Below are 15,332 nucleotides of genomic sequence, written 5' to 3'. Positions count from 1 at the left end.
TATATTATATATATATATATACATATATATATATATATATATTTATATATTTATACACACCAAAAATTATTGTTAGTTTTATTACTAGGTTATTATTATTAGTAATCATTAGAATACTATAAAATATAATATAGGTTATTATTATTAGTAATCATTAGAATACTATACAATATAAAATAGATTATTATTATTAGTAATCATTAGAATACTATACAATATAATATAGGTTATTATTATTAGTAATCATTAGAATACTATACAATATAATATAGGTTAATATTATTAGTAATCATTAGAATACTACACAATGTAATATAGGTTATTATTATTAGTAATCATTAGAATACTATACAATATAATATAGGTTATTATTATTAGTAATCATTAGAATACTATACAATATAATATAGGTTATTATTATTAGTAATCATTAGAATACTACACAATGTAATATAGGTTATTATTATTAGTAATCATTAGAATACTACACAATGTAATATAGGTTATTATTATTAGTAATCATTAGAATACTATACAATATAATATAGGTTATTATTATTAGTAATCATTAGAATACTATACAATGTAATATAGGTTAATATTATTAGTAATCATTAGAATACTATAAAATATAATATAGGTTAATATTATTAGTAATCATTAGAATACTACACAATGTAATATAGGTTATTATTATTAGTAATCATTAGAATACTATACAATGTAATATAGGTTATTATTATTAGTAATCATTAGAATACTATACAATGTAATATAGATTATTTTGCACAATAAGGACTTTTACTTCTGGTACTTTAAGAATATTTTGATGATAATACTTTAACTGAAGTAATATTTTGAATGATGACTTTTACATGTAATTCAGTATTTCTACTCTGTGGTATTAGTACTTTAACTGAAGTCAAATATCTGAGTACTTCCTCCACCACTGATGATATTCTACGCATTATGCATACATGTATATAATTTATTCTCTTATTCTTATATTGTATTTTTTAATAAGCACATAGAATATATAAATGTAACATTCCATTATTCTGCAAAATATTCAGAGTGAACTATTTATTTTATTATTTCATTTAAAAACATTTTTAAAAGCAGATTTATGTATTTGTGGAACCATGAAGGATAATAACAGTAAATATAATGTATTATTAAAAATAAAATCAATCTTTCTCTACATTATAAAGTATATGATGACGCCTAAAATCAATAGTTTTGAATCATTTAATTTGAATAGGCTTCGCTGTGGGACGTCAGCAGCCCCGCCCCTTGTCGTCCGTTGCCATAGTAACGCGACAACGCCGCGGAGAAGTGACTGTGACTGCGGGAGATCCGTCCGGTGTAAATACGGTACTAAACCGGGTTGTTACCGCGTTATTACCGGTGTAAATACAGAGATTAACCCGTGTTATTACCGGGACTTGACTCATGAGACCTCGGTACTTCACCCCCTCTGAGGTGGCTGCTCACAACACCGCAGCCGACCTGTGGGTCTCCTTCCTGGACAGAGTGTTTGACCTCACCCCGCTGATGAACCAGCACCACGGTAGAGCACCTTTATACTACTATATACTACTATACTACTGATATATATATACTACTATATATATAGATATATATATATCTATACTACTATATAGATATAGATATACCCGCTGATGAACCAGCACCACGGTAGAGCACCTTTATACTACTATATACTACTATATATACTATATACTACTATACTACTAATATATATACACTACTATATATATAGATATATATATATCTATACTACTATATAGATATAGATATACCCGCTGATGAACCAGCACCACGGTAGAGCACCTTTATACTACTATATACTACTATATATACTTTATACTACTATACTACTAATATATATACACTACTATATATATAGATATATATATATCTATACTACTATATAGATATAGATATACCCGCTGATGAACCAGCACCACGGTAGAGCACCTTTATACTACTATATACTACTATACTACTGATATATATATACTACTATATATATAGATATATATATATCTATACTACTATATAGATATAGATATACCCGCTGATGAACCAGCACCACGGTAGAGCACCTTTATACTACTATATACTACTATATATACTATATACTACTATACTACTAATATATATACACTACTATATATATAGATATATATATATCTATACTACTATATAGATATAGATATACCCGCTGATGAACCAGCACCACGGTAGAGCACCTTTATACTACTATATACTACTATACTACTGATATATATATACTACTATATATATAGATATATATATATCTATACTACTATATAGATATAGATATACCCGCTGATGAACCAGCACCACGGTAGAGCACCTTTATACTACTATATACTACTATACTACTGATATATATATACTACTATATATATAGATATATATATATCTATACTACTATATAGATATAGATATACCCGCTGATGAACCAGCACCACGGTAGAGCACCTTTATACTACTATATACTACTATATATACTATATACTACTATACTACTAATATATATACACTACTATATATATAGATATATATATATCTATACTACTATATAGATATAGATATACCCGCTGATGAACCAGCACCACGGTAGAGCACCTTTATACTACTATATACTACTATACTACTGATATATATATACTACTATATATATAGATATATATATATCTATACTACTATATAGATATAGATATACCCGCTGATGAACCAGCACCACGGTAGAGCACCTTTATACTACTATATACTACTATATATACTATATACTACTATACTACTAATATATATACACTACTATATATATAGATATATATATATCTATACTACTATATATATATATAGATATACCCGCTGATGAACCAGCACCACGGTAGAGCACCTTTATACTACTATATACTACTATATATACTATATACTACTATACTACTAATATATATACACTACTATATATATAGATATATATATATCTATACTACTATATATATATAGATATACCCGCTGATGAACCAGCACCACGGTAGAGCACCTTTATACTACTATATACTACTATACTACTGATATATATATACTACTATATATATAGATATATATATATCTATACTACTATATAGATATAGATATACCCGCTGATGAACCAGCACCACGGTAGAGCACCTTTATACTACTATATACTACTATATATACTATATACTACTATACTACTAATATATATACACTACTATATATATAGATATATATATATCTATACTACTATATATATATAGATATACCCGCTGATGAACCAGCACCATGGTGAGCACCTATATCATATATATACTACTATATATATATATATATATATATACTATATATAGTAGTATATATAGTATATATATATATATATATATATATACATATAAACTGGAAAAACAAAGTTTGGAAACTTGTGTTTGGTGGATTATTTCTCTGTTGTATCAATGCTAATGGTGATGCTAATGCTAATGGTCATTGTATTCTACATGGTTGAAAGCCTGTTTATTTACCTTCACAATGATGTCACACTTGTAAGGATCATGCATTTGTGGGATGAGCAGCACAGCTGATGATGTGGGGAGCGCCCAAGAACAATGTTCCAAAATGCTCTGCCGATGGTAAACAGTGTATTCTCCTGTTGGTGTTGACTCTTGTTGTGAGTTGTTTGGTGGATGATTGAACTCTCTATCAGTAACAAGGAACAAACAAGACATATTGATTGATTGAATCCACCGTCAGGAGTCTCAGTAGCGGTGGAAGATCCATACGCAGCCAACAGCCTGGCACCTCCTCCTCATGCTGGTCACCAACCTGGTCACACGTTGCTGTGGGATGGCGTTCCATTCCTCAACCAGGATTGGTTGCAGGTCAGCCAGCGTGGTTGTGTTGGTCACTCTAACACGTACAGCACGCCCAAGCTGATCCCACATGTTGAGTTGGGTTGAGGTGTGGACTCTTGGAGGCCGTTCCATTCTCTCTCCTCCCACATTGTGGAGGTAGTCTGTGATAACCCTGGCTCTGTGGGGGGGGCGTTGTTTCTTGGAGGATGAAGTTAGGTCCCAGATTGTGGAGATATGGGATCACCACTGGCTGCAGAATCTCATCCTGATATCTCCCTGCATTGAGATGGCCTTCAATGATGACAAGCCTTGTTTTACCAGTGAGGGAGATGCCCCCCCCCACACCATGACACTGCCCCCACCAGAAGCTGTTACTCCACATTTTTCTTGGGCGCTCCCCACATCATCAGCTGTGCTGCTCATCCCACAAATACATGATCCTTACAAGTGTGACATCATTGCGAAGGTAAATAAACAGGCTTTCCAACGATGTAAAATACAATGACCATTAGCATTAGCATCACCATTAGCATTGATACAACAGAGAAATAATCGACCAAACACAAGTTTACGAACTTTGTTTTTCCAGTATATATACTTATATACATATATATATATATATATGTATATAAGTATATATATACAAATATATATATATACTAATATATATATATTAGTATATATATATATACATATATATACTAATATTTGTATATATATATTAGTATATATATATAGTTAACAGTTAATGCAAACTAACCTTTTACCGGTCGCTAACAGCTAATGCTAACTAGCTCTGACCAGCTGCTAACAGCTAATGCTAACTAGCTTTGATCAGCTGTTATACAGTGTTTGTCTCTGTTCTGTGTTACAAGAGCTGTCAATCAGTTTGGGGTTGATCCAATCAGATGTTGTGGTTTGAGTGATGGTGGGCGGGGCTTATGATGTATAGGTACTGTCTGTCTGCAGGTGACGCTCTGCTGCTGCCCATCATGGAGTGTGCAGGAAAGGACATCAGCTGCTGGTTCGACCCGGAAACCAAGGACGTGAGCGCTGACGGACCCTGAACACATTCTCCATTCTCCAACCAATGAGCTGTCAGCGTTGGCTCACCTGTACGTGTCTGTCCTCTATCCTCAGGTGCTGAAGTACGTCGATCCTCTGACTAACTGTGTGAGGTACTACACCCCCAGGGGGCGCTTCGTTCACGTCCCCCCTGCCGGCCCTCGCTCCGACTGGGCCAGTGACATCGGCGAGCCCTGGTGGAGGGACGTCCGCTACCAGGTGGGACTGCTGTCCGCCAAGACCAGGTGGATACGAGTCATCAACACGCTGACGTCACAGGAGCGGCGGCTGCAGGTGATTCCTGGTTTAAGGTGCGGCTCAGCGTGCGTGACTCCGTGATCTTTAGCACCATGTCGTTGTTGTTGTTCCTCAGGTGTGTTCAGAGGAGACGCTGGCGGACATCCTCCAGCGCTACCTGAACTACAACGCTCACGCCAACAGCTACACCTGGAAACACGGCGGAGTGAAACTGGACATGAGCTGGACGCTCGGCGAGAACAACGTCCTGGACGATGACCGGCAGCTGCAGCAGCTGAGACTGGACCGAGACCTCTTCACCCCCGCCATCCTCCTCCACTTCAACGATGACCTCACCGAGGGTTGACCTCTGACCTCTGACCTCACCAAGCACCCCCCTCATGATACAACCAGCACAGTAAACGTTAGACGCTCATTTATTCTGTTCATCTCTCAAGTCTCAAATTATTAGTTAGTCAGGATTTGACTTTAATTTCAGCTCTTAACAGCTGCTAACAGCTAACGTTAACTAACTCTTACCGGCTGCTAACAGCTAACGTTAACTAACTCTTACCGGCTGATAACAGCTAACGTTAACTAACTCTTACCGGCTGCTAACAGCTAACGTTAACTAACTCTTACCGGCTGCTAACAGCTAACGTTAACTAACTCTTAACAGCTGCTAACAGCTAACGTTAACTAACTCTTACCGGCTGCTAACATCTAACGTTAACTAGCTCTTACCGGCTGCTAACAGCTAACGTTAACTAACTCTTACCGGCTGCTAACAGCTAACGTTAACTAACTCTTACCGGCTGCTAACAGCTAACGTTAACTAACTCTTACCAGCTGCTAACAGCAAACGTTAACTAACTCTTACCGGCTGCTAACAGCTAACGTTAACTAACTCTTACCGGCTGCTAACAGCTAACGTTAACTAACTCTTACCGGCTGCTAACAGCTAACGTTAACTAACTCTTACCGGCTGCTAACAGCTAACGTTAACTAACTCTTACCGGCTGCTAACAGCTAACGTTAACTAGCTCTTAACAGCTGCTAACAGCTAACGTTAACTAACTCTTACCGGCTGCTAACAGCTAACGTTAACTAACTCTTACCGGCTGCTAACAGCTAACGTTAACTAACTCTTACCGGCTGCTAACAGCTAACGTTAACTAACTCTTACCGGCTGCTAACAGCTAACGTTAACTAACTCTTACCGGCTGCTAACAGCTAACGTTAACTAGCTCTTACCGGCTGCTAACAGCTAATGTTAACTAACTCTTACCGGCTGCTAACAGCTAACGTTAACTAACTCTTAACGGCTGCTAACAGCTAACGTTAACTAACTCTTACCGGCTGCTAACAGCTAACGTTAACTAACTCTTACCGGCTGCTAACAGCTAACGTTAACTAACTCTTACCAGCTGATAACAGCAAACGTTAACTAACTCTTACCGGCTGCTAACAGCTAACGTTAACTAACTCTTACCGGCTGCTAACAGCTAACGTTAACTAACTCTTACCAGCTGCTAACAGCTAACGTTAACTAACTCTTACCGGCTGCTAACAGCTAACGTTAACTAACTCTTACCAGCTGCTAACAGCAAACGTTAACTAACTCTTACCGGCTGCTAACAGCTAACGTTAACTAACTCTTACCGGCTGCTAACAGCTAACGTTAACTAACTCTTACTAGCTGCTAACAGCTAACGTTAACTAACTCTTACCGGCTGCTAACAGCTAACGTTAACTAACTCTTACCGGCTGCTAACAGCTAACGTTAACTAACTCTTACCGGCTGCTAACAGCTAACGTTAACTAGCTCTTACCGGCTGCTAACAGCTAACGTTAACTAGCTCTTACCGGCTGCTAACAGCTAACGTTAACTAACTCTTACCGGCTGCTAACAGCTAACGTTAACTAACTCTTACCGGCTGCTAACAGCTAACGTTAACTAACTCTTACCGGCTGCTAACAGCTAACGTTAACTAACTCTTATCAGCTGCTAACAGCTAACGTTAACTAACTCTTATCAGCTGCTAACAGCAAACGTTAACTAACTCTTACCGGCTGCTAACAGCTAACGTTAACTAACTGTTATCAGCTGCTAGCATCTAACGTTAACTAACTCTTACCGGCTGCTAACAGCTAACGTTAACTAACTCTTACCGGCTGCTAACAGCTAACATTAACTAACTCTTATCAGCTGATAACAGCAAACGTTAACTAACTCTTACCGGCTGCTAACAGCTAACGTTAACTAACTCTTACCGGCTGCTAACAGCTAACGTTAACTAACTCTTACCGGCTGCTAACAGCTAACGTTAACTAACTCTTACTGGCTGCTAACAGCTAACGTTAACTAACTCTTACCGGCTGCTAACAGCTAACGTTAACTAACTCTTACCGGCTGCTAACAGCTAATGTTAACTAGCTCTTACCGGCTGCTAACAGCCAACATTAACTAACTCTTACCGGCTGCTAAAAGCTAATGTTAACTAGCTCTTACCGGCTGCTAACAGCTAACGTTAACTAACTCTTACCGGCTGCTAACAGCCAACGTTAACTAGCTCTTACAGGCTGCTAACAGCTAACGTTAACTAGCTCTTACCGGCTGCTAACAGCTAACGTTAACTAACTCTTACCGGCTGCTAACAGCTAACGTTAACTAACTCTTACCGGCTGCTAACAGCTAACGTTAACTAACTCTTACCGGCTGCTAACAGCTAATGTTAACTAGCTCTTACCGGCTGCTAACAGCTAATGTTAACTAACTCTTATCAGCTGCTAACAGCTAACGTTAACTAGCTCTTACCGGCTGCTAACAGCTAATGTTAACTAACTCTTATCAGCTGCTAACAGCTAACGTTAACTAGCTCTTACCGGCTGCTAACAGCTAACTTTATCTATGTTATCATGATGTGTTTAAATGTAGTTTTTGGAGAGAAACTTGAATAAATCCAGTAGTTCGTAGGAGATGTTTTCACATCAATATATAATAATAATAATAATAATATATAACAGAGTGAGAATTATGAGCTGACTTCATAATAAAAACCAGTCAGACAACACACGGTAATAAAGGAGTGGATGTCCATCTTGGTTTTTGGCCGTCTCCATCTTGGTTGCGTTGTCGCTGTGAGCATGTTAGCATGTAGCTCACAGCACCGCGGTGCCTCCGTACAGCTTCCTGTTATTCTTCTTACAGATGTTGTGTTAAAGGTTAAATCAGCGTGTTTGTGAACTTGAGTTTGATCTGAACCTCCGTGTGAAGATGAATTTGAGGAAGTGTCGACTGAGAGTCGTTTCCCGTCAGAATAAAAAGGGAAGTAGTGAAGAGGACTGTTGGTGACCGTTGGGATGATTCACTGGAAACAGAAAGAAAATGAAGAGTCAACATGAGAGAAGAGTTATGAAATGTTGAACAGGATCCAGATGTGTTGATGAGGAGATGACTGACGGAGGACGACGGTTTCACTCAGCGGGACAGAAGACGGATTCTACTTCAACAAGGTCAGTCACATTTAAACTCTCTCTCTGTCACCTTTAACTCTCCCTGTCACCTTTAACTCTCTCTGCTGTCACCTTTAACTCTCTCTGTCACCTTTAACTCTCTCTGCTCTCACCTTTAACTCTCTCTGTCACCTTTAGCTCTCTCTGTCACCTTTAACTCTCTCTGTCACCTTTAGCTCTCTCTGTCACCTTTAACTCTCTCTGCTGTCACCTTTAACTCTCTCTGCTGTCACCTTTAACTCTCTCTGTCACCTTTAACTCTCTCTGTCACCTTTAGCTCTCTGTCACCTTTAACTCTCTCTGCTGTCACCTTTAACTCTCTCTGTCACCTTTAACTCTCTCTGTCACCTTTAACTCTCTCTGCTCTCACCTTTAACTCTCTCTGTCACTTTTAACTCTCTCTCTGTCACCTTTAACTCTCTCTGCTGTCACCTTTAACTCTCTCTGTCACCTTTAACTCTCTCTGTCACCTTTAACTCTCTCTGCTCTCACCTTTAACTCTCTCTGTCACTTTTAACTCTCTCTCTGTCACCTTTAACTCTCTCTGCTGTCACCTTTAACTCTCTCTGTCACCTTTAACTCTCTCTCTGTCACCTTTAACTCTCTCTGCTCTCACCTTTAACTCTCTCTGTCACTTTTAACTCTCTCTCTGTCACCTTTAACTCTCTCTGCTGTCACCTTTAACTCTCTCTGCTGTCACCTTTAACTCTCTGTCACCTTTAACTCTCTCTCTGTCACCTTTAACTCTCTCTGCTCTCACCTTTAACTCTCTCTGTCACTTTTAACTCTCTCTCTGTCACCTTTAACTCTCTCTGCTGTCACCTTTAACTCTCTCTGTCACCTTTAACTCTCTCTCTGTCACCTTTAACTCTCTCTGCTCTCACCTTTAACTCTCTCTGTCACTTTTAACTCTCTCTCTGTCACCTTTAACTCTCTCTGCTGTCACCTTTAACTCTCTCTGCTGTCACCTTTAACTCTCTCTGTCACCTTTAACTCTCTCTCTGTCACCTTTAACTCTCTCTGCTGTCACCTTTAACTCTCTCTGTCACTTTTAACTCTCTCTCTGTCACCTTTAACTCTCTCTGCTCTCACCTTTAACTCTCTCTGCTGTCACCTTTAACTCTCTCTGTCACCTTTAACTCTCTCTCTGTCACCTTTAACTCTCTCTGCTGTCACCTTTAACTCTCTCTGCTGTCACCTTTAACTCTCTCTGTCACCTTTAACTCTCTCTGTCACTTTTAACTCTCTCTCTGTCACCTTTAACTCTCTCTGCTGTCACCTTTAACTCTCTCTGCTGTCACCTTTAACTCTCTCTGTCACCTTTAACTCTCTCTCTGTCACCTTTAACTCTCTCTCTGTCACCTTTAACTCTCTGTCACCTTTAACATAAATACTCCATTAATAAATCAGTATGCCATTAAATGAACCAAAATTTGGCATTCATTTATTAATAAAATGATATTTCTATTTTAATTAGCTTCTTTATGTATTTACATTATTATTGATTCCCATATTTATTTACTCTATTTAATTTTGCCTTTTATTTATTTTTAATTGTGTATTTATTTTTCATTCATTCAAAATTTATTTTTTAAATGTATTTATTAATTTATTTATTTATTATTTTCCGACTTTATTTCCCCATCTATTTCTGTATATTTTTAGTTATACACGTCTTTATGCATTTCTGCTTCATTATGCAAATGAGGGGCTGTCATACATCAGACCGCCACATACTGTACGGGGACTTCGTAAGAGTCCAGGCCACGCTCCCTTTAAGGGGGACAGGAAACTGAAGACGTAGTCCCGCTGAATGAGTTCTCTGGAGTTCTGATGACGTCATAAAGACGGATTTAGTTGTGATGACTGTCTGACTTATTGTCTTCATCTTAAAGGACGACAGACGGAGAGACGCCGTCGCCATGACGACAGACTACGAGTATGAGAACAAGATAGACAGCACCGCCCTCTGGACCAAAGGTACCTGTTTGTCTGTCTGTCTGTCTGTCTACTGCAGTGAACGGTGGGACGCCTGTAACAGATGTTCAACTGTCTCTCTGTCTGTCTGTCTGTCCATCAGAGGATCTTCCCGTCTCTCTCTCCAGGTGGAGACGCTGGTTGTTTCCTGTTCTGACGGCGTCAGTCATCCTGGTTCTGATCATAGTACTAGGAGTCAGCAGTGAGTACACGTTCATAAACCTAGTATTTTAATCCTGTTACACACTAGTTAGTTAGTACTAGTACTAGTACTGCTGTCTCTCTGTCTCTCTGTCTGTCTCTGTCTCTCTACGTGTGTGATCAGACACGAAGACGGCAAATCGTCTGTGGTCTGCAGAGCAGAGAGCGTCCAACCTGAGTGACGTCATCCAATCACTGAACGCCTCACTGCAGCACGCTCAAGGTAACACATCCACGCACACGCACACGCACGCACGCACATACACACATATATTCTTACTTACCCGTCTCCATCTTGGTTTTTGGTCGTCTCCATCTTGGTCATTGGTCGTCTCCATCTTGGTCATTGGTCGTCTCCATCTTGGTCATTGGTCGTCTCCATCTTGGTTTTTGTCCGTCTCCATCTTGGTTTTTGGCCGTCACCATCTTGGTGTTTGGCGTCACCATCTTGGTTTTTAGTCATCTCCATCTTGGTTTTTAGTCGTCTCCATCTTGGTTTTTGGCCGTCTCCATCTTGGTTTTTAGTCATCTCCATCTTGGTTTTTGGTCGTCTCCATCTTGGTTTTTGGCCGTCTCCATCTTGGTTTTTAGTCGTCTCCATCTTGGTTTTTGGCCGTCTCCATCTTGGTTTTTAGTCGTCTCCATCTTGGTTTTTAGTCGTCTCCATCTTGGTTTTTGGCCGTCTCCATCTTGGTTTTTAGTCGTCTCCATCTTGGTTTTTAGTCATCTTCATCTTGGTTTTTAGTCGTCTCCATCTTGGTTTTTAGTCATCTCCATCTTGGTTTTTAGTCGTCTCCATCTTGGTTTTTAGTCGTCTTCATCTTGGTTTTTGGCCGTCACCATCTTGGTTTTTAGCCGTCTCCATCTTGGTTTTTAGTCGTCTTCATCTTGGTTTTTAGTCGTCTTCATCTTGGTTTTTGGCCGTCACCATCTTGGTTTTTGGCCGTCACCATCTTGGTTTTTGGCGTCTTCATCTTGGTTTTTAGTCGTCTCCATCTTGGTTTTTGGCGTCTTCATCTTGGTTTTTAGTCGTCTCCATCTTGGTTTTTAGCCGTCTTCATCTTGGTTTTTAGTCGTCTCCATCTTGGTTTTTAGCCGTCTTCATCTTGGTTTTTAGTCGTCTTCATCTTGGTTTTTGTCCGTCTTCATCTTGGTTTTTAGCCGTCTCCATCTTGGTTTTTAGCCGTCTTCATCTTGGTTTTTAGCCGTCTTCATCTTGGTTTTTAGCCGTCTTCATCTTGGTTTTTAGTCGTCTTCATCTTGGTTTTTGTCCGTCTTCATCTTGGTTTTTAGTCGTCTTCATCTTGGTTTTTGGCCGTCAACATCTTGGTTTTTAGCCGTCTTCATCTTGGTTTTTGTCCGTCTTCATCTTGGTTTTTAGTCGTCTCCATCTTTGTTTTTAGCGTCTCCATCTTGGTTTTTGGCGTCTCCATCTTGGTTTTTAGCCGTCTTCATCTTGGTTTTTAGCCGTCTTCATCTTGGTTTTTAGCGTCTCCATCTTGGTTTTTGGCGTCTCCATCTTGGTTTTTAGCCGTCTCCATCTTGGTTTTTAGCCGTCTTCATCTTGGTTTTTGTCCGTCTTCATCTTGGTTTTTAGTCGTCTCCATCTTGGTTTTTGGCGTCTCCATCTTGGCTTTTAGCCGTCTGCATCTTGGTTTTTGTCCGTCACCATCTTGGTTTTTGGCCGTCACCATCTTGGTTTTTAGTCATCTCCATCTTGGTTTTTGTCCGTCTTCATCTTGGTTTTTAGTCGTCTCCATCTTGGTTTTTAGCCGTCTTCATCTTGGTTTTTGGCCGTCACCATCTTGGTTTTTGGCCGTCACCATCTTGGTTTTTGGCCGTCACCATCTTGGTGAAGTGTAAGTGATGAAAGTAGTGAATTTAAAGATTGAGGGATGAGGATGTTTAAATTTAAGTTAAGAACTAAGAGATTAAAGTGATTTAATTCTCAGCCGACCTGTAACCAACCAACATGCTAACATGCTAACATGCTAACATGCTAAATACTTCAGTTTCCTGTCCTTTATTCCAGAAACGGCTAAACAAGTCGTGCAGATGCAGTTTGCTGTGGAGAACAACAAGGACCAGCTGGCCACAGGTCTGTCTACTACTGCTACTAGTGATAACTTCAGCTAGCACCGTTTGTTGTATGAATCAGTTACTAAAGTTCCGTTCTCATTGGACAGAAACCCTCTAACACCCACTAACATCTGGCTCTGTCTGCAGTGTGAAAGGTTTCAATCTGCAGCACATATACACACTAACTTTGGTTGAGAAAGTATACCCAGTATTTTGTCTGTACATGCTGACGATGTGTGTGTGTATATAAACTGGAAAAACAAAGTTTGGAAACTTGTGTTTGGTGGATTATTTCTCTGTTGTATCAATGCTAATGGTCATTGTATTTTACATCGTTGGAAAGCCTGTTTATTTACCTTCACAATGATGTCACACTTGTAAGGATCATGCATTTGTGGGATGAGCAGCACAGCTGATTATGTGGGGAGCGCCTAAGAAAAATGTTCCAAAATGCTCTGTCAATGGTAAACAGTGTATTCTCATAAGGCTACCAGGAAGCCTGCAATGATTGCCCTTCACCGTCAGGCCCGTTGGCGCTGGTGTCGACAACACAGACAATGGAACCTGAACACGTGGGGGAATGTCATGTTCAGTGATGAGTCCAGGTTCTGTCTGCGAAAGTTGGATGGCAGGGTCAAAGTATGGAGACGACGTGGAGAACGCTATGCTGATTGTTGCACCGATGGAGTAACAGCTTTTGGTGGGGGCAGTGTCATGGTGTGGGGGGGGGGGGGCATCTCCCTCACTAATAATCCACCAAACACAAGTTTCCAAACTTTGTTTTTCCAGTATATATATATATATATATATATCTATTTACTGTATTTACTGTGTGTTCAGTGGCGGAGGCGTTGAAGCAGCTGTCAATCGTGGACTCTCTCAGCAAGAGCGTCGCTACGCTCAAATGTTCCCTCGAACACATCATCAACAACAGTAAACACACGGTCATATATTTAAAGTACACATTTAATGACAGACTGATGTTCACACCTGTGTGTCTCTTTGTCTGTCTGTCTGTCTCTCAGGCTCAGCAGGGGTCGGTTGCTGTCCAATAGGTTGGGAACAGTTTGGCCTCAACTGTTACTTCTTCAGCAGTTTGACTCTGTCCTGGAATGAGTCCAGAGTCTGGTGTGACAAACAGAAAGCTCACCTGCTCATAGTCCACACCGACAAGGCATGGGTGAGACAGTTTTTACTTTTTTTACTTTACGTTGTAAACGTGCGTTTATGGTCTCAATCTCTAGTTTCAAGTCTTCTTCAATACAGGATGATGTTCATTTAGTAAATGATGGTCCCATTTAGAGTCAGATAGACCATAAAGCAGGGAATGCTTTAGGGCGGGGCTACCTGCTGATTGACAGGTCGCTACCACGGCCAAAAACCAAGATGGAGACGGCCAAAAACCAAGATGGAGACGACTAAAACCAAGATGGCGACGCCCAAAAACCAAGATGGAGACGACTAAAAAACAAGATGGAGACGACCAAAAAGCCAAGATGGAGACGACCAAAAAGCCAAGATGGAGACGACCAAAAACCAAGATGGAGACGGCCAAAAACCAAGATGGAGACGGCCAAAAACCAAGATGGAGACGGCCAAAAACCAAGATGGAGACAACCAAAAAGCCAAGATGGAGACGACCAAAAACCAAGATGGTGACGGCCAAAAACCAAGATGGAGACGACTAAAAAACAAGATGGAGACGACCAAAAAGCCAAGATGGAGACGACCAAAAACCAAGATGGTGACGGCCAAAAACCAAGATGAAGACGACTAAAAAGCCAAGATGGAGACGACCAAAAACCAAGATGGTGACGGCCAAAAACCAAGATGAAGACGACTAAAAGCCAAGATGGAGACGACTAAAAGCCAAGATGGAGACGACCAAAAACCAAGATGGAGACGACTAAAAAACAAGATGGAGATGACCAAAAAGCCAAGATGGAGACGACTAAAAAACAAGATGGAGACGGCCAAAAACCAAGATGGAGACGACTAAAAAGCCAAGATGGAGACGACTAAAAAGCCAAGATGGAGACGACCAAAAACCAAGATGGTGACGGCCAAAAACCAAGATGAAGACGACTAAAAGCCAAGATGGAGACGACTAAAAGCCAAGATGGAGACGACCAAAAACCAAGATGGAGACGACTAAAAAACAAGATGGAGATGACCAAAAAGCCAAGATGGAGACGACCAAAAAACAAGATGGAGACGACTAAAAACCAAGATGGAGACGACCAAAAAGCCAAGATGGAGACGACCAAAAAAACAAGATGGAGACGGCCAAAAACCAAGATGGCGATGGCCAAACCCAAGACGGAGACG

General features: G+C 39.8%; 2 protein-coding genes across 3 annotated transcripts in view; both read left to right on the top strand.

The window, feature by feature from the left end:
• The first annotated feature begins 1,360 nt into the window (after nt 1-1,360).
• Nucleotides 1,361-5,727, top strand: LOC119481789 (cytochrome b5 domain-containing protein 1). Its single transcript, XM_037759023.1, has 4 exons — nt 1,361-1,570; nt 4,899-4,975; nt 5,070-5,288; nt 5,368-5,727. Exons 1-4 carry the CDS (start codon nt 1,453-1,455, stop codon nt 5,596-5,598), a joined length of 645 nt encoding a protein of 214 aa, XP_037614951.1. The 5' UTR covers nt 1,361-1,452; the 3' UTR covers nt 5,599-5,727.
• Nucleotides 5,728-8,594: 2,867 nt separating this feature from the next.
• The window catches only part of asgrl2 (asialoglycoprotein receptor-like 2), a 7,645-nt gene continuing 907 nt past the window's right edge, over nt 8,595-15,332 (top strand). Inside the window, exons 1-7 of one of the 2 annotated variants that reach the window (XM_037759005.1) lie at nt 8,596-8,747; nt 10,643-10,727; nt 10,828-10,926; nt 11,050-11,148; nt 12,958-13,023; nt 13,845-13,937; nt 14,030-14,184. In XM_037759005.1, coding sequence (XP_037614933.1) covers nt 10,670-10,727; nt 10,828-10,926; nt 11,050-11,148; nt 12,958-13,023; nt 13,845-13,937; nt 14,030-14,184 — 570 coding nt within the window. In that variant the 5' untranslated portion in view covers nt 8,596-8,747; nt 10,643-10,669. Of the gene's footprint in view, nt 8,748-10,642; nt 10,728-10,827; nt 10,927-11,049; nt 11,149-12,957; nt 13,024-13,844; nt 13,938-14,029; nt 14,185-15,332 lie in introns of both variants that reach the window. The other variant, XM_037759006.1, reaches the window with a different exon arrangement.

This window comes from Sebastes umbrosus, chromosome 22 (assembly GCF_015220745.1).
Source record: "Sebastes umbrosus isolate fSebUmb1 chromosome 22, fSebUmb1.pri, whole genome shotgun sequence".
In the NCBI taxonomy this organism is placed as follows: Eukaryota; Metazoa; Chordata; class Actinopteri; order Perciformes; family Sebastidae; genus Sebastes; species Sebastes umbrosus.
Note: the sequence above shows the minus strand (reverse complement) of the source record. Positions and strands in the feature narration are given on the sequence as shown.